General features: G+C 40.4%; 2 protein-coding genes across 12 annotated transcripts in view; one reads left to right on the top strand and one right to left on the bottom strand.

Annotated features, from left to right (window-relative positions):
• Nucleotides 1-260: 260 nt before the first annotated feature.
• Nucleotides 261-15878, bottom strand: RAD51AP1 (RAD51 associated protein 1). The gene is made up of 9 exons (XM_054039357.1): nucleotides 15752-15878; nucleotides 12169-12218; nucleotides 10867-11008; nucleotides 8975-9084; nucleotides 7768-7854; nucleotides 5815-5967; nucleotides 5278-5436; nucleotides 2272-2421; nucleotides 261-1082 (listed from the first exon to the last, which is right to left on the bottom strand). The coding sequence occupies exons 1-9, from the start codon at nucleotides 15769-15771 to the stop codon at nucleotides 955-957; spliced, it is 999 nt and encodes a 332-aa protein (XP_053895332.1). The 5' UTR covers nucleotides 15772-15878; the 3' UTR covers nucleotides 261-954.
• Nucleotides 15530-21970, top strand: part of C1H12orf4 (chromosome 1 C12orf4 homolog) — a 28266-nt gene continuing 21825 nt past the window's right edge. For 2 of the 11 annotated variants that reach the window (XM_054039343.1, XM_054039255.1), the window contains exons 1-5: nucleotides 16193-16473; nucleotides 17448-17615; nucleotides 17818-18012; nucleotides 18291-18436; nucleotides 19250-19431. In XM_054039343.1, the coding sequence (XP_053895318.1) occupies nucleotides 17835-18012; nucleotides 18291-18436; nucleotides 19250-19431 (506 nt within the window). In that variant the 5' untranslated portion in view covers nucleotides 16193-16473; nucleotides 17448-17615; nucleotides 17818-17834. The other 9 variants (XM_054039271.1, XM_054039281.1, XM_054039291.1 and 6 more) reach the window with 9 other exon arrangements.

Below are 21970 nucleotides of genomic sequence, written 5' to 3'. Positions count from 1 at the left end.
CCTGGTGTTTCAGTAACTACCATTCCAAAACTATATGAAAATCTATTTATTGTGCAATAAATAATCAAACACCTTGATTCTGCAAAAATTTAAGCATGTGCTTAACTTCAATGGGTTTTGGATTTGTCTCATAACTAGTTCCACTGACTTTAAGGAACTAGTCACATGCATAAGGTAATGCTTGCATATTTGCAGGACTAGGGCCAAAGTTTGTAAGAAATTTTCAAAATGCATAAAGGCAGCTATTATTACAAACTAGCTGTTTATAAAATATATTTTATTTTACTTTTTTAAAAAATACAGTTTTCTAAGCAGCACATTATACATTCTTAGAAATAAAATCCACACAAATACAACTATCAGTAAGTTTTAACAAAGATTTGAGAATCAACTTTTCTGGACTGAGAGGAACAATGATTTCACTTTATTAAAGGGATGCTTTAATTGGACTATGAACAGAATGAATACTAAACATTTGGAATTCAAAACTGTAACTTTAAGGTTACATTAAGAATCCAGTCTATATATTTAGATCCATAATTGATACACTGCTTTTTAGATTCTGTTTTTATGCAATTTAAAAATGTAATGCCTATTTTTTTTCCCCAAAGAGGACAGACATCAGAAGGGTACAATCTCAAATACACAATCCCTCTCTTTGGGTGTGATCCATCAAGGTGCTGAGCAACCTGAGGTCTAGTTGATTAAGTATTATTCAGCAGCTGAAGCTGCTCAGCACTTCACTGGTGGTACACTGCACCTTGAAGGATGAAGGCCCTTTATTAGTATCAGACAAGCAACATCGACAGCATTTCCTCCCTCTGAATGAACAGTTTAATGAACAGTTTTCTGCTCATTTGTTTTCAACCCTGTTTAAAAACAACAGAATCATACCACACACCCAATTCTTTCCAAACAGTAGTCCTTCAAGTGAGAGACACTTTCATAGACCATTCAACTGCTGGCAGCAGTTGGGTGCAGCGGTTTCACTCGTGCTAATCTGGACAGGCCAAGTCTGAGACCTTGAGTAGGTGATTTAACTGAAATTCCTCCCAGTGGGTTACTACTGCATCCTGAGGCAGCTGAAAGCATTTTAAAACAAAACAAATGTCACAAATTAACAGAAAAATTATTGTCACTAACTTACAAAGAAGATATTACAGAAGAGCTAATTAGGTATCCTCTTATGGAAACTGCAGAAAGGCCTGAACAATATTGCAGGAAAGCACATAAAAATCAGGTACGCTGCCAGTGGGAACATACTTGATAGCTACAGCAGGAGGATACAAAATCTGCAGGAGACACTTTTAAGGCTCCCCCTACACGTAACCTCAGAGTGACACCAACACATTTCACTCTGCTACCATAATACAGCATTTCTCAAAATATGGTCTGCTGTACACTTGCTGGTGCTCTGCAGAGCATTAACAGGTCTCATGGTACTATATTCCTTCACCCTTTTAATCAACTGCTTTTATACATATCCTGTCTTTATTGCCATGAAGAGGCAGGATATATGTAAAAACAACAGAGAACAAAGAGCCCATAGCCTAGCAGTTTACACTAGAGGCTGCTGCTACATAGAAGGAGAGAAACTATGAGTCTCCCCCGACAGGGTCTGCTCTGCCTGAAACTGTGAGTTACCACTCGGAGCCACCAGCAGGGGCAGGACATATAACTGGAGGATGAATATCCAGGGGAGCATGGAACTAGGCATTTTGCAGCATGTGAAGTAGAAAAGGAGGACCTAAGAGTATGTAGTCACATGCAAGGAAAGAGGACCAAGCATAAAGGATCCACATGCAGAAGAATAAAACAGATGGGAAAGGTGAAAAAACAAGAGGCAGCAGCAGTGTGATCTAAGTTTTCCAAAAAAGACCAAACACTTCTCATACTAAAGGCAGCTACAAATACACCAATACTTGCCCACTATTATTTTTGTAAGGAAGCAAATAGTGCAATGCAACAGGGATGCTGGACAACTCTTAAAAGAGGAAATGTCTACAAGACAATCTCTATATTGAGATTTGGGCCACGCTATTGGGAAAAGCTTTAGCACCCTTTTCCTTTCAAGAGAAAAGTTATTAAGGCAGCTGGGAAGTGGGCAAGTTAATTTTGTGTGGGAAAAGTGACTCTAGGACACAGAGGTGAGTGGAGTAGCTCATGTTTTGATGAGGAGGTGCTCATTCAGAAATACAAATACTTTAGAGAACACCTTTTTAAACACATGTAAATAGGCATATTTGTCTGCAGCTACCATATTGCATATACCTGGTGGTATCCATTTGGGCTTCTTCTTGTCTGTTGAGGGACTTGATGCGTATAAAGGTTCTCCAATAGGTTCTGGAGAACTTGATGTCTCCTTCAATGTTGACTGAGATTTTGCTTGGATTACCCGTGGAGAAGAAACTACTGGAGTCACTTTGGTTGGAAAACAAAAAAAGCTTTAGAAAAATTGCTCTTTATTGAAGAAATCACACTGCACAAAATTACTGTACAAGTGAGGATCATTCAATTCAAAGAAATCCAGGTGGATACGTCTTGAGAATCATGCCTTCCAATCAATGCAGGTTCATTTATTTGAACAGGTTATAGCCTCATATTTATTTCCTGGTTTGGAAGTCGGCACTTATCTCGTTACTGGCATGGGATGTATTGTAGAACTGCATGAACGGACAAGCTAGCACAAATCTGCCATAAACGCTACAAGAAAAAAACATTTCCACACCACAACTAAACTGGTTCTGTAATATATGATTTAGCTTAAACATTGTTTGAAACTAAATCACAATAGCAGATGTGATGCATAGTTATTTAACACATATGTAAGAAATAGTTTTTTAAAAGGTTGTTGTGCGGATACAAATTGTGTTAAAGAGACATAGTGACCCTGTAATTCAAGTGTGGTAAATAAATATCTTTAACTATGCTATTAATAACACTGAAGGTCATTAAGGCCTTGATTTCCTGTAAGCAATCCATGTGGGTGCAGGGATCCACCCAGCTAGATGTGATCATACGATAAGGACCTAAAAGTAAAATAATCTATAAAACCTAAATTAATCATGGTTATGTTTGCTTGGTGTTTTTTTTTTTTTTTTAAAGGGACACAGTCAATTGAAAAAAAAATCATACCTCTGTCTGTTCATTTTTATTTTACTCTTTTTACACCTAAAACTGATAATTACTCTAACTTAAAGATTAAATAATTATTTCTAGGGCTGTCGATTAATCACGGTTAACTCATGTGATTAACTAAAAAAAATCGCGATTAATCGCAGTTTTAATTGCACTGTTAAACAACAGAATACCAACTGAAATGTATTAAATATTTTGGATGTTTTTCTACATTTTCAAATATGTTGTTTTCAATTACAACACAGAATACAAAGTATACAGTGCTCACTTTATATTATTTTTATTACAAATATTTGCACGGTAAAAATGATAAACAAAAGAAATAGTATTTTTCAATTCACCTCATACAAGTACTGTAGTGCAATCTCTTTATTGTTAAAGTGAAACTTTACAAATGTAGATTTATTTTTACATAACTGCACTCAAAAACAAACGAATGTCAAACTTTAGAGCCTACAAGTCCACTCAGTCCTACTCCTTGTTCAGCCAATTGCTAAGACGAACAAGTTTCTTTACATTTATGGGAGATTATACTGCCTGCTTCTTATTTACAATGTCACCTGGAAGTGAGAACAGGCGTTCGCATGGCACTTTTGTAGCTGGCATTGCAAGCTATTTACATGCCACATATGCTAAACATTTGTATGCCCCTTCATGCTTTGGCCACCACTCCGGAGGACATGCTTCTATGCTGATGATGCTCGTTAAAATAATGTGTTAATTAAATTTGTGATTGAACTCCTTGGGGGAGAATTGTATGTCTCCTGCTCTGTGTTTTACCCGCATACTGCCATATATTTCATGTTATGGCAGTCTTAGATGATGACCCAGCTCATGCTGTTCATTTTAAGAACACTTTCACTGCCAATTTGACAAAATGCAAAGAAGGTCCTAATGTGAGATTTCTAAAGATAGCTACAGCACTCGACCCAAGGTTTAAGAATCTGAAGTGTCTTCCAAAATCTGAGAGGGACAAGGTGTGGAGCATACTTTCAGAAGTCTTAAAAGAGCAACACTCCGATGCAGAAACTACAGAACCCAAATCACCAAAAAGGAAAATCAACCTTCTGCTGGTGGCATCTGACTCAGATGATGAAAATGAACATGCGTCAATCTTCACTGCTTTAGATAGTTACTGAGCAGGACCCATTATCAGCATGGACACAAGTTCTCAGGAATGGTGGTTGAGGCATGAAGGGACATATGAATCTTTAGCATATCTGGCATGTAAATATCTTGTGATGCCAACTACAATAGTGCCATGCGAACACCTGTTCTTACTTTCAGGTAACACTGTAAACAAGTGGGCAGCATTGTCTCCTGCACATGTAAATACACTTGTTTGTCTGAGCGATTGGCTGAATAAGAAGTAGGACTGAGTGGACTTGTAGGCTCTAAAGTTTGATATTGTTTTGTTTTTGAGTGCAGTTTTTTTGTGTGCATAATTCTACATTTGTAAGTTCAACTTTCTTGAGAAAGAGATTGCACTACAGTACTTGTATTAAGTGAATTGAAAAATACTATTTCTTTCATTTTTACAGTGCAAATATTTATAATAAAAATAAATATAAAGTGAGCACTGTACACTTTGTATTCTATGTTGCAACTGAAATCAATATATTTGAAAATGTGGAAAACATCCAAAAATATTTAAATAAATGGTATTCTATTATTAACAGCGTGTTTAATAGTGATTAATTTTTTAAATTGCTTGACAGCCCTAATTATTTCTCATTTTTATGTTGTCCATTTGACAGCAGTTTGTGTACTGTTTCATTATTACCCCAGATAGTCAGTTTGTCAGTCAATTTCCCCTATTTCTGCAAGTATTTCATACAATAGAAGACAGATTTTTTTAAGTAGGAAAAAATGATTGTAAAACCACAAAAATCAGCAGGTTGATTCAAGAACAGGGAGAGTACCTGAAACTTCTTTTCACTCACTTTTTGAAAATGACTCTGCTTTGAAATGCGAATAGGTCAGTGTGCACTAGGGAACTTTTAGTACATGGTAGCAGGGTTCAGAGGGACAGTTAGCATGCGGCACAATTAAATGTTGTAGATTCACACCCCAGCTGCATATTCACTAACTGTTTGTCTAGACAAGCTCTGTATTTTTTGCTGATTATATCAAGCTTACCTGTAGCATTAATTCTGGATTTGGGGGGTTTCTTTTCTTTTTCTGTTTGGACCTTTAACTTAATTTCTTTCCTTTTATTTTTTTTAGTTTTCTTGTTTTTTGCAGCAAAGTCTTCATCATCTTTCTCACTGAAATCTGAACCACTCTCTGATTCCTCATCTAAAACAGAAGAAAAAAATATATGAGGTTTGACATCTCTTTTCTAGGAGTGCAATTTATTGTTGCCACCTGGTTTTCTAAGCATATTCTGAACAAAAGGAAACCATGTTTGGAGTCCTAGGCTAAAACACATTGAAGGTTGAATACGGACGATTAAGCTCAACTGACCATGTCAAAAACCTAGCCTTTAGCTTCGGTCTCTTGAAATGCAATCAGGAAACATAACTGAAATACAATGATTTGTTATTAAAGAGGAACAAAGGTACTGTATATAAGGCTGAAAACAGTACACATTTCACTGAAAATATTCTTCTCTCAGAATAATTAGACATATTCAAAACATATCCAATAGGAAAAATTTAATAGTAGAAAACTTACCAGACACAAACTCTGACTCATAGTTATCAGCATGGTCTCCCTCATCACTGTTATCTGTCAGTAACTTCTGCTGTGACACAGCTTTAGACGCTGCTCTTCTTTGCCTATGACCATCTGTGGGGATGTCATTGTCATCTGGGACCTGATTGGGGCCTGCAGGATAAACAGTGGTCTTATTAACACAAGTTAATAAAAGGACTGGTTGCATGCTTAATAGTAAGTAAGTACACTAAGTGTTTTGCTGGACTGGAGCCTTAGTTTCCAGTACTGATTCTGAGTATTTTTGGAGATCATCATCCAAGTACACAGTATCTGAGCTTCTTCCAATGTCTGTAATTCTCATTTTATCTTTTTTAAAAACTACTCTGATAAGTCCTTTTTGCAGGTAAAAGTTGCTATTCTGGATGTGACGTTGTGCAGTCTATATGGTTTTATAAAAACATGAGGATAAGTGAATATAACATAACTGGGATGTGCTTCATGCAAAAGGTCTCTTGTAAGGTATCATTACAAAGCTTATAATCTACTGAGTGTGATCATCCTATTTGTAGAAATGTACCACTCTTGTATCTAAAACTAGAAATATAAAATATAACTCTGAGGGCCTATTGTAATTATGTAAAGTGTGGGCCATTAATGATGGTTTGGAATCTTGATAACTCCCATTGTCTGCAGATGGCTGTGTTTACCTGTGAGTCTTCCTGTATATGTGTGTGCTGGCAAGTGAGTAATGAAGTCTTGCAGTGACATGTGATCATGTCACCTGAACTGGAATCCATCTTTAACCTGGTGCTTTTCCAGTGGGGGGGTGTGTGTGTGTGTGGAAACCCAGAGGGACAAAGGGTTCCCGCCTTATGCAAAAGATATATAAAGGGGTGGAAGAGAACAAAGGGGAGAGAGGAGCCATCATGAAGAATCCCCTAGCTATCACCTGAGCTGCAACAAGAGCTGTACCAGGGGAAAGAATTGTGCCCAGGCCTGGAAGGTGTCCAGAAAAAAAATTACTGAAACATCTCTAAGGGTGAGATTATCTGTATTCAGTTTGATTAGGCATAGATTTGCGCATTTTATTTTATTTTACTTGGTGACTTATTTTGTTTTGTCTGTTACTACTTGGAACCACTTAAATCCTATTTTCTGTATTTAATAAAATCACTTTTTATTTAGTAATTTACTCAGAGTATGTATTAATACCTGGGGGAGCAAACAACTGTGCATATCTCTCTATCAGTGTTATAGAGGGCGAACAATTTATGAGTTTGCCCCGCATAAGCTTTATGCAGGGTAAAACGAATTTATCTGGGTTTAGACCCCATTGGGAGTTGGGCATCTGAGCGCTAAAGACAAGCACACTTCTGTGAGCTGTTTTCAAGTAAACTTGCAGCTTTGGGGCAAGTGATTCAGACCCTGGGTCTGTGTTGGAGCGGACTGGAGTGTTTGGCTCAGCAAGACAGGGTGCTGGAGTCCTGAGCTGGCAGGGAAAACAGGAACAGGGGTAGTCTTGGCACATCAGGTGGCAGCTCCCAAGGGGGTTTCTGTGATCCAACCCGTCACACTGGAATCAAGGTGTTAAGAGTGAAGAGTCAAGGAGTTGAGAGTACTTAGATCTTCCAAGGAGATAAGCAGTACCTTAAAATATTTGTGTGCACACATGCATACATGTGGTTTGTTCAGTTTTCACTTCTTGATGATAAATTGATGGTTTAAAAAGATTATTTGAAAATCGGAACTCAATTCCTACTGATTTTAAGGCAGGAGCCAAATTTAGATCTAAGCAGATTGAATATACCTTTCAGACCAAAGCGTATCTACGCAATTTAAAATAAAAATCATTTTTATTCTTTTTTCTCCAATAGTTTTTGCCTTCACTTTCCTGAAAAGAAATGTTTCAGAAACACTGCTTACACATAATACATATGTTTACATATAAAGACAGACACAAAAATAACTTACCTAAGAGACCACTATCTGCACTGCAGTTGGAGAGGAGGGAACTGCTGTCTACATTTTCTAATTCAATAGCTGTAAATTTTTTAATGCCTATATTTAAAAAACACATAAAATATGTTGGAAAATTAGCACTATAAAGAGTCAGGATATCAAGAAATGAAAATAATTTAGCAAAAACAAGTTAAACTCTAGCAGATTTCAAATAAAACTCTTTTTAGTAGATAATTATGTCATTATTTTTCCATCACAGAAAAGCTGCAATGTAAGATATTAACTTTGACCAGAATTACAGTTGCCACAATGTGATGGGCTGAAATAATTTTTGATTTTCTTTCTTCTTTATAATAAACTGAATTGCATTATATCCATGTTCACTATAAGGAAACAATGTGTAGACAGTATAGCACAGTGTTAAGAGGAAGATGTTAATATGGAGCATAAATGCACTTAAAACATTTTCTCACACTTCCCCCCCCCCCCCCATTTTAACTATGTTTTTCTCCCTCCACATATTTTGGAAGCAGAGAAAATGCATTTAATGTTTAGTAATACTTCTCTGTAATTACAGATCTACATTCCACTAAAAGCTGAGATAAATAGAAGCCATTATTGTGGAAAATCCACAAATTTATTGTAAAATTAAGTCTCTAATACATCTGCTTGCAAAGATTATCATATTTTGTTATGCATGGACAGTGAACTCAGTAGCGTACATGCACCATTAAAACAGCTTCTGCCCCACATTCTTCCAAAGTCTAAATCTGTAGATTTTGAGGATTGTGAGACTGAAATGGTTGAAGTCATCTGCATGGGCCCAGTTCAATTCTCATTGAAGTTAATGGAAATTTTTCCACTGACATCAATGGTGAGTTGCATCAGATCCTATGAGAGAAAGTTAATATTGTTCTTGGAAAGTTTAATCAACCCAAGAGCTTTATATTTAGGATAGTCAAAGACTGAAACTTAATCTATATTATAAACAAGTGATTATAGTAAGTTTTTTCAGAATTGCACAGCACTACTTAGCACTAGCACAATTTTGTATGATAAACCTCATCCCATCAACAAATAAAAAGAAATGTTCAAGTCTTCTCAATTAATCTATTAAAAGAAAGGATACAATACTAGCACGGTTATAAAGCAACTACAAAGGATGCCAAATACAATCAAGGAATAGGCTAAAATGGGAAACGTTAACTGTAAAGATAACCTTGTTCTTCTGAATCTTGCACTTCAAGGATGTCTGCAGATGGTTCTTTCACTGACAAGGCTAACGCAACTTCTAAATCTCTCTGGTAAAGTTTGTCATCTAAGGCTATCCTGAAACAAGTAAAAAATGTTACAGGAAATTTTTTTCCAGTAAATCTGGTGAATATTATTTTAGCGAACTGAAGCAATGCAAAGCTACTTCTGAGCAGCTACTCATTAATGTAATTATAAATCAGCACTTATGCAGGAAATAATAAAAAAATGTTACAATACATAATCTGTAATTTACTGTATAACAAATGAGCAGTGGTTTGTGAAATTCAGATGATATAACAGAAGTTCTTTGCACTTACCAATATAGAATGTTTTATGTCTTCAAAGTGTTGTACATACATTAATTAATTATCAGTAACAGACTGGAAAAATATATTTCATTTGTAGAAAATATCCTACTGGCATGGAATTCCACATAAAATATTTTCTACCAAAAAGTTGTTTAAAATAAGTATAACTCAGTTTTATTTTACTTTTATTAAGATCTACTTCTGTATTTCTGTCAAATACGAGCTGAACTTTTGTTGAAGCCCAAAGTTTGTTTGAACCTTTCACTGCACCGCACCTTTAAGTGGGGGGAGGAGCTTGCCGTGGAGAGGGAATAGCACTGGGGGGCGGAGTGGGGCGAGGCTCAGAAGCTGCTGCAAAAGGGGGAGTGATCCAGCATAGCCATGCTGATTCATCCCCAGGGACCGGAAGGGCTGGGGAATTCAAAAGGAGCAAGCCCAGCAAAGAAAGCCCCTTTTCCCTGGACCAGGTGGAGCACCACCTGCCCTCCCTCCCTTGAGGTGGCAAAATACCAGGTTTGGTCAGAACCTGCTGTGGGCATCAGCTAGCCGCTCCTTCCTAGGAGGGCTAGGAAGGAATTTTTCCCTCACCACCCAATTGTCTTATGTGGAGTGGGGATTTTGTTTTGCCTTCCCTTCATGACCAGATTGGCTTAGGTGGAGTGGGTTTTTTTTCACCTTCCCCCATAGCAGGGTCAGGGAGGTTTTTGTTATGGTGAGTAGGGAAAGGTGTTAAACTATTATGTCGCAACTCATTATGTAAATGTAGGGCGAATGTCAAGTGCAGGTACTCCATAGGGAAGGGATACAGGGACAGACAAATGGCTTGGTAAAGGACTTAAAAAGGAGCTGTTGATTAAAGGAGCAGAATGGGTGATGAGGGGTGTTTGGGGCTCCTATGACTGGTATGGCAGGGAGCAAACCCCCTTTTCTTACAGCCCACTTCAACCCTCGTTCGGAGTGGGTGGGAAGGGAGGATGGTAAAGTCCCAACAATGGGTTGTCTAGGGGACCTGGATGGAAAAGTGGGGGGCTGGCAGAAGCCCCCCGGTAGATATTGAATGAACATGGAGCTACCTGCACTGTACACTTTTAGCTGCCAGGTAGGCCCAGGCATCTAATAATGAAGTTGTGGCCTGATTAAAACCATGTCAAGTGTCTCCTGTTCACTTTTGTATACTAAGCCTATGGACCATACAGTGTTTTCATGTACTATACTGATGAGTTCCCTAGAACTACCTAGATTAGATTAGCCACAAATTTACCTAATTTAGGCCACAAACCTGCATTGGATTTATGTGGGCAGATCTCTGCACCAGTGTAGTGCCCTGTTGACATCCACAGTGCTTCATGTCGGCAAAAGGGTCCACTAGTCATATATGATTGAAGGACTGATAATAAATCTCAGATTAATACGTTAGACCTTTATTTGTAGTTATTTAAACTACACTCTAGGAAAATGTAAAACATGAGGAAAATTAAGAAATTGAAGTGTTGTTGAGATGAAGCTTTTCTATTGCACACACAACTAACTACACTTCATTACCTCTCACCTTTTACTGGGTGTTTTCTTCGGCACTGTAGTCACCTCTTTGTGTGGCCTTTTCTGCTTCTCCTTTTTCTCTCTATTTGTCTCTGTAGGTACTACTCTAGATTTTTTGTTTAAAGGTGCAGGTACACAGGCAAAGTCTTCATCTGTTTATGAAAACATGTGCAAGTTACAAATAGTTTAGCCCATACAGTGCAAGTTTCTCCAACCACCACGAAAAAAAGTCTCTCGTCAGAAAACTTATTTAATCACGAATATAAAATATTCTAAAACATTTATGTTCTTATGGCCCTCATCTGAAACTATTAAACCAATTTTCAGTCTCATAATCGGACGACAAAGAGATGTAGCTGTAATGATCTCTGAGATACTCTTGAACAAAAGGTACTAGCTAAATGTAGATCATAATCATAGTGAGATCTGATCATACTATTTCTAACAATTTTCAAGATGTAAATATTCAAGTTAATTAATTATTATCAATATGGGGATAAAGTTTCAATCTCAAATGTGTTCTCAGAGTTCTCATTCACTTGAGATTCAAGTTCTTCTGGTAAGTGAATACCATTCAATATACATCATTCTTACAGTCCTTGGTCTTTTGGAACCTTTTCCTTTTAACGATTCCCATTCTTAAAAGAGATCTCCTCTCCCCTTTCATTACACTGCCTCTTTACAAAGTATACTTCTTTAGTCCTCCAAGGCCCAAACTGGGAACAAAGACTGAAAATCAGGGATATCAGACTAAAAGCAGTCCAAGAATTTTAAAATTTTGTCTTTAGCGCAAATTATTTGTATAACTACGATGCAAAAAAATTGCAATAAAAATAAGTGATAATATCAAGTTTGAATGGGATGGAGGTGAGAGAGGCATGAGACCTCTGCACAGATGGTCCTAGATTCCTGCAGATCACTGTGATTTACAGAAAACTCTGTAGCCTGTTCCATGGAAGGACATGGAATAGGCCACCATCCCTCTGGAAAAATGTCAGAGAAATCTCTGCAAGAAGAACCTAGCAGAGCTCTCCTGCCCCAAGCCTCCTCCAATTACTTTTTTCACCTGTAGGAGGGGTTGAACTAACCCAATATTATGAACAGGACAGCAGTGTAAATATCACTTCTATTGTGTAATATCCTTATAACATGGATTGTACTCTAACAGGGCCTGAATTTGATTCCACTGAAGCCAATAAAAGTTTTTTCACTGAATTCAACAGAAGGATAGGGCCCATATTCTACCAACATTTTATATTAAGCTATTGCAGAACTTAACTCTTTTTGGTGTGTATAATAGTAGACCACTTACCATCATTTTCAAAGTCCCCAAACTGTGAATAATCAACAATTTTCTTATTCCTGTGACAAAACAACACACATTATTAGTCATTCAACACAAGAATCATTGTTTGTTAACTTTAGTTTCTCAGCATTGCACTAATTCCCCTTTTCAAAGCAGTCAGCACATACAGCAGATAGCAAAACAAGAGCATGGAGGGAAACCTCAGGCTGGACAGCCTGGAAAGGAGACAGGGGCAGGAGCAGATGATAAAGATACTGGAGAGTAAGAGAGAGATGCCCAAGTCCCTCATAGTGCTGCAGTCTGAGCACATCCATGCATGACTCCCCCTACAGCAAATACTGAATGCTGTTCCATGCCCTCCCCCAAACTCCCCCAACACATTCCTCAGATGTTCCCATTCAGTAGCAGTACCCCTTGAGACTAGTTTCATGATGAAAACTGGAGTTACACACAGCCCTGAGAGCCTTAATGGAGAGACTGTTCCTCATTGCCATGTCCCGTGTGCAAAAAAATGTTTTATCCTTTAATTAAAGCAGGGGTAGGCAACCTATGGCACGTGTGCCAAAGGCAGCATGCGAGCTGATTTTCAGTGGCACTCACGCTGCCCGAGTCCTGGCCACCGGTCCGACGGGCTCTGCTTTTTAATTTAATTTTAAATGAAGCTTCTTAAACATTTTAAAAAGCTTATTTACTTTACATATAACAATAGTTTATTTATATATTATAGACTTATAGAAAGAGACCTTCTAAAAACGTTAAAATGTATTACTGGCACGCAAAAATTAAATCAGAGTTAATAAATGAAGACTTGGCACACCACTTCTGAAAGGTTGCCGACCCCTGAATTAAAGTATAGTCTTTGAAACAAAATGAGTCTTTGTGTCATGCACACAGTAGTTTCTGTGAAAATTCAAATACAGTGGCTATAAGCAGAGGAACATTTGCTCACTACAATCTAAAGCTCAGGAAGCAAGCATTACAGGAGTCATTCAAGGAAGCAAGTAAACACCGCCTGGCCGAATGCATCACATAAAGACACATTACTGGGGCTCATTGTCAAAATGCTCCTTCAAAGCTTCCCTGATTCGAATAGCCCCCTACTGAGCCCCTCTAATTGACCTGGTATCTGGCTAATCAAAATCAGCAGCCAGCTGATCTTAGTGCTCCATCCCTGGAGAAACATCTTCCCTTTGCTTTACAAATGTTATGCAGAACACAGCAGGCGGCTATGACCATCGGAATATTGTCCTCATTGAGGTCTACCGTGCCAAAGGCATATTCAATGGTCATTCGGCCCCTGTTGAGCCTGTTGTTGAAAAGTTCCTTGCTGCTGTCTAAGTTCCAAGTGTAAGATTTAATGAGCCACGGGGGCAAGAGGTAGGTGGGGTCTCCCAGGATCACTATGGGCGTTTGCACATCCTCCATTGGAATCTTCTGGTTGGGAAAGAAATTCCCAGTGTGCAGCTTTCTATATCGTCCAGTGATCCTAAAGATGTGTGTATCATGAACTTTCCCTGACCAACCAACATTAATGTCAGTGAAACGGCCCTGGTGTTCCACCAGCACCTACAAGACCATGGAGTAGTATGCAAGACCCTGGAGAAGTAGCCCTTTCAGTTGATATACTCTGTTGCAAGATGGTCTGGGGCCAAACTTGGGATGTGTGTGCCATCTATCGCCCCACTGCAGTTAAGGAATCCCATTGCTGCAAAGCCATCAAGTATTTCCTGCACATTACCCAGAGTCACAGCCCTTCATCGCAGGAGGCGATTGATGGCCCTGCACACTTACATCACCACAACCCTCAGGGTGGACTTTGCAACTCCAAACTGATTCGCAACTGACTGGTAGCAGTCTGGAGTTGCCTGCTTCCACACAGCAATCTCCACTCGCTTTTCCACTATGAATGCAGCTCTCATTCTGGTGTCCTTGCACTACAGGGCAGGGGCAAGGTCTGCACACAGTTCCAAGACGGTGGCTTTGCACATCCAAAAGTTCTGCAGCCACTGCTTGTCATCCCAGACATGCATCACGATGCAATCTCATGACTCAGTGCTTGTTACCCAAGGCCAGTACCAACAGTCAATAGTGTGCAGCTACTCCATAACTGCCAGCAACAATCTTGAATTGTTTCTTTCCACTGCACACAACAGGGCAGGCAACACAGATTCAACTTCTGTTTCCCAGCTCATTAAATACTGCAGGACCAGCTGCTTTGGGCTTGTAATGCTCATCACCAGACTGATCAGCAGTTCAGAATGGTTTCAGGCAGAGATGGCAAATGCAGTTTACAGGGGCTATTAAAAAATGGTGTGAAATGACGTTGGAAGCCCATAGAATAACTGGAAGGAAAGAACTATATCATGGGATGATGAGAACAACCCCATGATTAATGCTAAAATTTTGTCACAGATATTTTTGGTAAAAGTCAGGGATAGGTCACGGGCAATAAACAAAAATTCACAGAAGCCTGTGACCTGTCCCTGACTTTTATTAAAAATATCCCTGAACAAATGGGGAGGGAAAGGATGGTCCAACACCCACAGCTGCTGGGCTCTGGGGTCCCCCCACTGCTGGGGGTGGCTGGGCAGCTGCAGGGGGTGTCTGTCCCCCGCCACCTAGGGCGGGTGGGAGCTTCAGGGGGAGAGGGGGCAGGGACAGGGACTGACAGCTCCAGCCCCGCTGCCCTGGGGCTGAAGTGGAAAATGTCACAGAAGTCTCTGGAAGTTTTGGATTCCGTGACCTCTGTCACCTAATCATAACCTTACCCATGATGCACTGTGATCCATTCCCAGACTTGCCGGGGGGCAGAAAGTGGCGAATTGCACAGTGAGATAGCTACCAACAATGCAACACTCTCTGTCCATGCAAAAGATCCGACTGTGAACGTGCTCTGCCGACACAAAGAGCGTTGTACAGATGTGCACAACTGATGTAATTAAAGCGGCTTATGATCATCAACATAACTTAGGTCAACTTAACTCTGTAGTGTAAACATGGCCTTAGTAACACCATTTCCCGAAGTGGCGCAGTCACAGTCGACGTAACGTCAGCGAAGACACTGCGGTGCTTACGTCAACTGTTATTAGCTTTCAGGAGCCATCCCACAATGCCCCAGGCAGACAGTACAATCCACCCAATCGCTCCTGGTGAGGACCCGCAGCACCTATGCAATGTCCACACTCACACAAGCGATGTGATAACAGTGACAGGTGCTTGCTGACATCAGTGACACGGCGTCAGACTATCAACCCCCCCAGCGGTGCCACCGGTGCCCCCTTGGCGCTGACAGTGACCACGCCGCCCAGAGAGGGGTAAGGGCCAGAAGGCCGTTACCCCTGTCCACGGCGCTGGATTGCCCCCGGGAGACCGAGCCACCCGCTAACGGGGTGAGTGGGAATCAGACCCGCCAGGCCGGGGCTCTGCAGGGGGCGGGGGCTTGTCACAAGCGCCCCCCCCCCCCCAGCAGCTGGAGGCCGCGGGGCTGCTCCCGCGCTGCCCCGCCCCCTCCCAGCCGTGTAACGGTCCGTGCGGGGTCAGCGCCCTGGCCCGTGTGCGCGAGGAGAGAGGGGGGGGGGGGGGGACCCACCTCCTGACCGGCCTCTCCATCGCGGCGGGGCGGCGCTGGCTCCCCAGCCGCCGAGCGGGCTGCTCCTCTCCCCGCGCGCGCTCGCGCCAGCCCGACACATTCGTCACCGGCACAAAAAAGGAGGCGGGGGCCGAGCGGGGAGGAGAAGGCGAATCTGCGGCGCCGGATCCGAAGGAACCGTTGGGAGCAGCATCGCCGCCCCACTGGCCAATAGCCCGGACCAGCTGCTCCCCCCGCCCGCTGGGGCTCAGGTGAGGGCGGGGCTGCCCCGCCCGTGGGGAACAGCCCCCTCCCCCCGTCACTAGCGCCAGCCAAGGCAGGGAGCCCAGCCCAGGCCCGGCTCGCGGTGCGGGGCCCGGCTCGCGACCCCCGCGCTCAGGCTCCCCCGCCCCCTGCTAGCGGTGACTGGCGGGACTGGCTTATGCCTCGGGCGGGGTAAGGAGGCGGGACCGTTGGGTGTTTCTGCGCCTGAGCGCGCGGATGTTCTGTCCGGAGCCGGGGCTGCGTCATCCCCGAACGAACCCAGGTGCCGCGAGCTGCGCGAGCCACTCCCGAGCGTGGGCAGCGCCGGGCTCGGGGCTCTAAGGCGTGTGTTGTGCTGGCCCGTGTGGACAGAAACCCTGGCTCTCATTCAGCCTTCCTAGCGCTGCAGGTCGGGAAAGGATCATTTAGTCTGATCGCCGATTTAACCTAGGCTACGGGGGACAGTGTGTCAGAGGAGGGTAAAATCTCAGACGTCATTAACTCCTTCCTTCATTTGTGCAGTGGTGCAATAGAGAGCTTTTCTCCACCCCTAAAAAATCCCAGGGTGCAGCTTCCCACTGATAGTAGGATGGTGTCCTGCAGGTGACAAACCACTTTTAATGCAGCCAGCGAAGTTCTATCTGCATCAGGCCCCCTCTGCACAGGGGACATGGTCCCTCCTCCCCTCCATTCTTGTTTCATTAATGTATGTGGTTATAAAAAGTGAAAGAATTATTGTTTACTTTTTGCACTTCACCAAGTTTGGATATGACAATAAACTAGCCAGTTTCACTTTCTGTTCTCTTGGCCCAGTACAATGCTGTAAGGTTTGAGTTGCAAACCTTGCAAGGGACTGTTTAAATACAAACAAACTGTTCTAATTTGTCAAGTATCAGAGAGGTAGCCGTGGTAGTCTGGATCTGTAAAAAGCGACAAAGAGTCCTGTGGCACCTTATAGACTAATAGATGTATTGGAGCATAAGCTTGCATGGGTGAATACCCACTTCGTATTCTAATTTGCGGTGTTTTTTAATTCATGGAAACATATTCATTTTAGATTTTGTAACTTAGGTCTTGTTAAAATTGTTCTATTACGTTTGTAGAAACCCTTCAAAACAATTTTTATTCTAAAATGTACACTTAACCCAAAATATTCCCTCTCTGTTTTAATATATCTGCATTAAGAGTAGGTGAAATCCTAATTAACATGTATGGTCTCTTTGGGTCTGAAAATACAAATGCATACTATTGGACGCAGTGTTTGACTTCAGCAAGGCTACTTATGGTAATTTGCACTACCCCAATAGCGTGTTTGAGTTTAGGGGCCTAAGCCACGTTTTTCAGAAATGGGTGCTAAATCCATATTTAGTCATTAAAATCAGTGGAAGCTTCCAGGTGCTCAGCACTTTTGAAAATCAAGCAACTTATTTAAGTACCTAAATGTGATTTTTAGCAGTCTTAGGGCAAGTCTACACTATGGCACTACATTGGCTGTAGCGCATCTGGTGAAGACACACTATACAGATGGGAGAGCACTCTCCAGTTGGCATAATTACTCCACCTTGGCGAGAAGCAGAAGCTGTGTCGCTTGCCGGGAGACTTTTTCACATTCCTGAGCAATGTAAGTTATATCAGCTTAAGCTATAGTGTAGACCTGCCCTAAATATAGGCACCCATTTTTTTTTTTTTTAAATGTTGGCTGTTATGTCCCCTTCCCTGAATATTTTAATTATTGCCAACTCATGTTTTGTGTTTCTCTTTGTTAACAGTTGAAATACGTAAATATATAAAAGATACAACGTGCTGTTTTGCTTATTATGCAGAAAATCAACCAAAGAAGATGAAGGCCAATAAAGGAAAAACCTGCACTAGAGAGAGAGAGTTTTTATATAAATTCAATGCTGGAAATCAGCGCTTAGTGCTTACAGTGCCTCTCAAATTTCCTGTGCAAGAAAATGCCAGTCACTTGCATGGACGTCTAATGCTCCTGCACAATTTACCATGCTTCATAGAAAATGGTGAGAATTGGGTTTGTAAATGATCAGTATTATATGTATTAATGTGCTGTGACATACTAAGCAAAATGATACTATTTCTAAAATGTTTTTAAAGGAATTTTTAATAATATTTAGCTGTTTTTATGGTTTGACTGCATATTAATATATGAGGAAGGAGTGTGGTCAAGTAAACTTAGCAGTTTTAAGTACGTGTTCATGCAGTTGTTAGAAATTTCCTTTTATTTTAACTATTCATAGTAAACTCTGGTTGATGACACATTCTTTTCTTATTACAATAGACTTAAAGCAATCTCTTAGTCAGTTCATAGAAGGAGAATCCATAAAAGATTATGATAAAGAAGCAGAGGCGGCCCTGGAAGCTGTGAAATCAGGAGAAGTGGACATGCACCAGCTGGCAAATGCTTGGGCTAAAGCTTATACAGAGGTGAGACAAAGTCTAAAATATGAATTTCCAGAGGTTTGCTACGTGTGTAGTCTTTCGAAATGTATGTAGGCAGCATTAGAAATTACACTGAAATTCAGTTTTACTGATCACCCCACGTGGTGATAATTTGGCTATTCAAATAAAATCTGAGGGCTCGTTCTGCAAGTTCTTAATCATGTCTGTGGAACTATCCATGAAAGGACTACTTCAGTAAGAGTTTGCAGAAATGAGCCCTCAGGGTTCAACTCCCATTGAAGTCTATAGGGTTGAACAAATGTAAATGGGGGCAGAGTTTATCCTTATACTTTGCCTAAGACTTTTCCTATTGATACTGATGTGTTGGCCCCCTTTTTTTACACTGATCAGTAGGAATTTTTGTTGGAGAGATCCAATTGGAAATGATTTAACTGATTTTTTTTAAAAAAGTATTCTCAGAGGTAGATGATAAATCATTTTTATTCAAACTCAGTTTCAGGTAGAGAATCTTTTGTAGGGTTATCAGCTCATCCACATTTGGAGGTTGATCAGCCCCTGTTCTATTATTTCCACCGTAGTGTGCTGGGGGAGAGAAATGGTTGTGATAGAAATTAAGGGAAAACAGAAGATGGAATGGGGAAATGGAGGAGAAAGAGAATTTCAAAGATAAAAGTAGATGGGGGAGAGAAGCCAAACTAGAAAAGGAAAATTTTAAATTTTGAACAGTGTACATTGGCACAAAAATTAACTCTGTCATTTGAAGTGACTTTGGTTCTGTGTGCTTGTTTAAAAATGTCCATAGCATTCTTTAAAATATTTGACTTTATTACTTTCTAGACAACATTAGAACATGCAAGACCTGAAGAACCCAGCTGGGATGAAGATTTTGCAGATGTGTACCATGATCTGATACACTCTCCAGCTTCTGAAACTCTGTTAAACCTGGAACACAATTATTTTGTTAGCATCTCAGAATTAATAAGTGAAAGAGACGTGGAACTGAAAAAATTACGAGAGAGGTATTTTTAAAATGTCTCATTAAACCTGATGTTTTCTATATGACTCTGTAACAAGCTCTGTAAATGAACAGTTAGCAATATAAGGCTTATTTTAGCTTTTTCCTTCTTTAAAAAGAGTACAGGTCAGTTAAAATACAAAAATGTAACTCCATGTAATAATTGTTTCAAATTTGAGTCTACTCAAAAGCTAGAAAATGTAAAAGCTAAGATAATCTGAATCACATTAATACGTTCAAGTTCCACATACATTGTGGAATATATATATATTTTTAAGTACATCAGAATTAGGAAGCCTGCCAAACAATCAGTGGGGCCACCGGATGCTAAAGGATCACTCAAGGAAGACAAGGCTATTGCAGAAAAGCTAAATGAATTCTTTGCATTGGTCTTCACTGCAGAGGATGTGAGGGAGATTCCCACACCTGAGCCATTCTTTTTAGGTGACAAATCTGAGGAACTGTCCAAGATTGAGGTGTCACTAGTGGAGGTTTTGGAACAAATTGATAAATTAAAGAGTAGTCAGTCACCGGGACCAGATGGTATTCATCCAAGTGATCTGAAGGAACTCAAATATGAAATTGTAGAACTACTAACTGGTATGTAACCTGTTGTCAAATCAGCTTCTATACCAAATGACTGGAGATAGGTGATGTGACGCCAATTTTTTAAAAAGGCTCCAGAGGTGATCCTGGTAATTACAGCCCATATGTCTACAGTACCAGGGAAATTAGTTGAAAGTAAAATATAGTAAAGAACAGAATGATCAGACACAGAGATGAACATGATATGTTGGGGAAGAGTCAGCATGGCTTTTGTAAAGGGTAATCTTCCCTCACCAATGTATTGGAATTCTTTGAGGGGTTCAGCAAAGGTGGGCAAGGGTGATCCAGTGGATATAGTATATTTGGACTTTCAGAAAGCCTTTGACAAGGTCCCTCACCCTCTTAAGCAAAGTAAGCAGTCATGGGATAAGAGGGAAGGTCCTCTCATGGATCAGTAACTGGTTAAAAGACGGGAAAGAAAGGGTAGAAACAAATGGTCAGTTTTCACAGTGGAGACAGGTAAATAGTAGTGGGTGTCCCCCAGGGATCTGTATTGAGACCAGTGCTGTTCAACATATTTATAAATGAACTGGAAAAAGGGATAAACAGGGAGGTGGCAAAGTTTGCAGACAATACAAAATTACTCAGGATAGTTAAGTCCAAAGCAGACTGAGAAGAATTCTCTGTTCTGTTCATTCCCTCTGAAGAATCTGGCACTGGCTACTGTCAGAAGATGGGATACTGGGCTAGGTGGACCGTTGGTCTGATCCAGTATGGCCATCGTTATGTTCTTGTTGTATTTTTAAAAGGAATGTAGTATATAGACAATGCAACATTTATTTATTTAGGGTCTAGAAAACACAAAAAGGCCCCTGTACAAAAGGTCCAGTACCTTTTAACATGCCTGAAGTAATGCAAACCAACAACTTCCTCACATCAAAAGAGGGAGAAAAGACCTCCATTCCAGCCAATGATTATAGCTTATAATACATATTATTGGAACATTGGATTCTAGATAACTGATAGACTGTTGAAAAGCTGCAAAAAGCCTCTTTATCCACTAGGAAAAGTATATGCAATGCTTTCCTCTTTAGAGCAGAAATAAAAGCTTAAGCTGAAACATTAATACACAGAAAAATATATAACAATATAAAATATTAGTTAAAAAGGGACAGTTGTCAGGCATCATTGTATTAACACCAAAGTGTCCCAATTACATAGTTTGTTGAGTAGCAAGTGAAGGTAAATGTCTCAAAACCTCAACCTTCTGGTATTATGCCCACATTATACAGTGCATGCATACCTATTTAGTTTTTTTCTCCCAGTATGAAGTTACTTTATTCATGACCGTTATGGAGACATTAAATTGCTACAATATGGGTATAGTATGAGGTTCTGACTACTAGTGAATTATTTTCTCAGTGAATCACATGTATGGATAAGCAGTAACAGAGCATATGGAAATAACTCCACATTCTATCTTGCAGAGCTTTGCTATGGCATAACTGTGTATTGACTTCAGTGGAATTTATTTTCATGTATTTTGCATGACCATGAATCTTCATATGTAAGGGACTATTGAAGTTACACCAATTGAATGTAGGCATTATACATTCTATTTACACATGACCTGATTCGAAAACCCTGTCCCTAGGTTTTAAATAGCTGTTTTGTGCAAGGTATTGCTGCCAGTTCTGTGCTATGTTGAGCTGATCTTTCCTTGGAGAAAAGTGTGCCTGCAAAAGAAATGATGAGGCAAGTGACAAAAGAGGATTAAGGAAAGGAAAAGAGAGTTTAGCTGAGCTGGCTTAGATGATTGGTGGTTATGTGCTACTGAATCTTTCTTACTTTGAACGTAGCTCACACTGGAAGTTAGTTCAATATAAAATGATTTGATAGTCTCAGTCCAGTTTCTGGTGGTTAGGTATCCACATCACAGAAACACTACCAGTTGATAGTCTCACAGGACTGAATAGGTTCAGAAATTAAACTATCCT

The sequence above is a fragment of the Malaclemys terrapin genome, chromosome 1, assembly GCF_027887155.1.
Source record: "Malaclemys terrapin pileata isolate rMalTer1 chromosome 1, rMalTer1.hap1, whole genome shotgun sequence".
Lineage (NCBI taxonomy): Eukaryota > Metazoa > Chordata > Testudines > Emydidae > Malaclemys > Malaclemys terrapin.
Note: the sequence above shows the minus strand (reverse complement) of the source record. Positions and strands in the feature narration are given on the sequence as shown.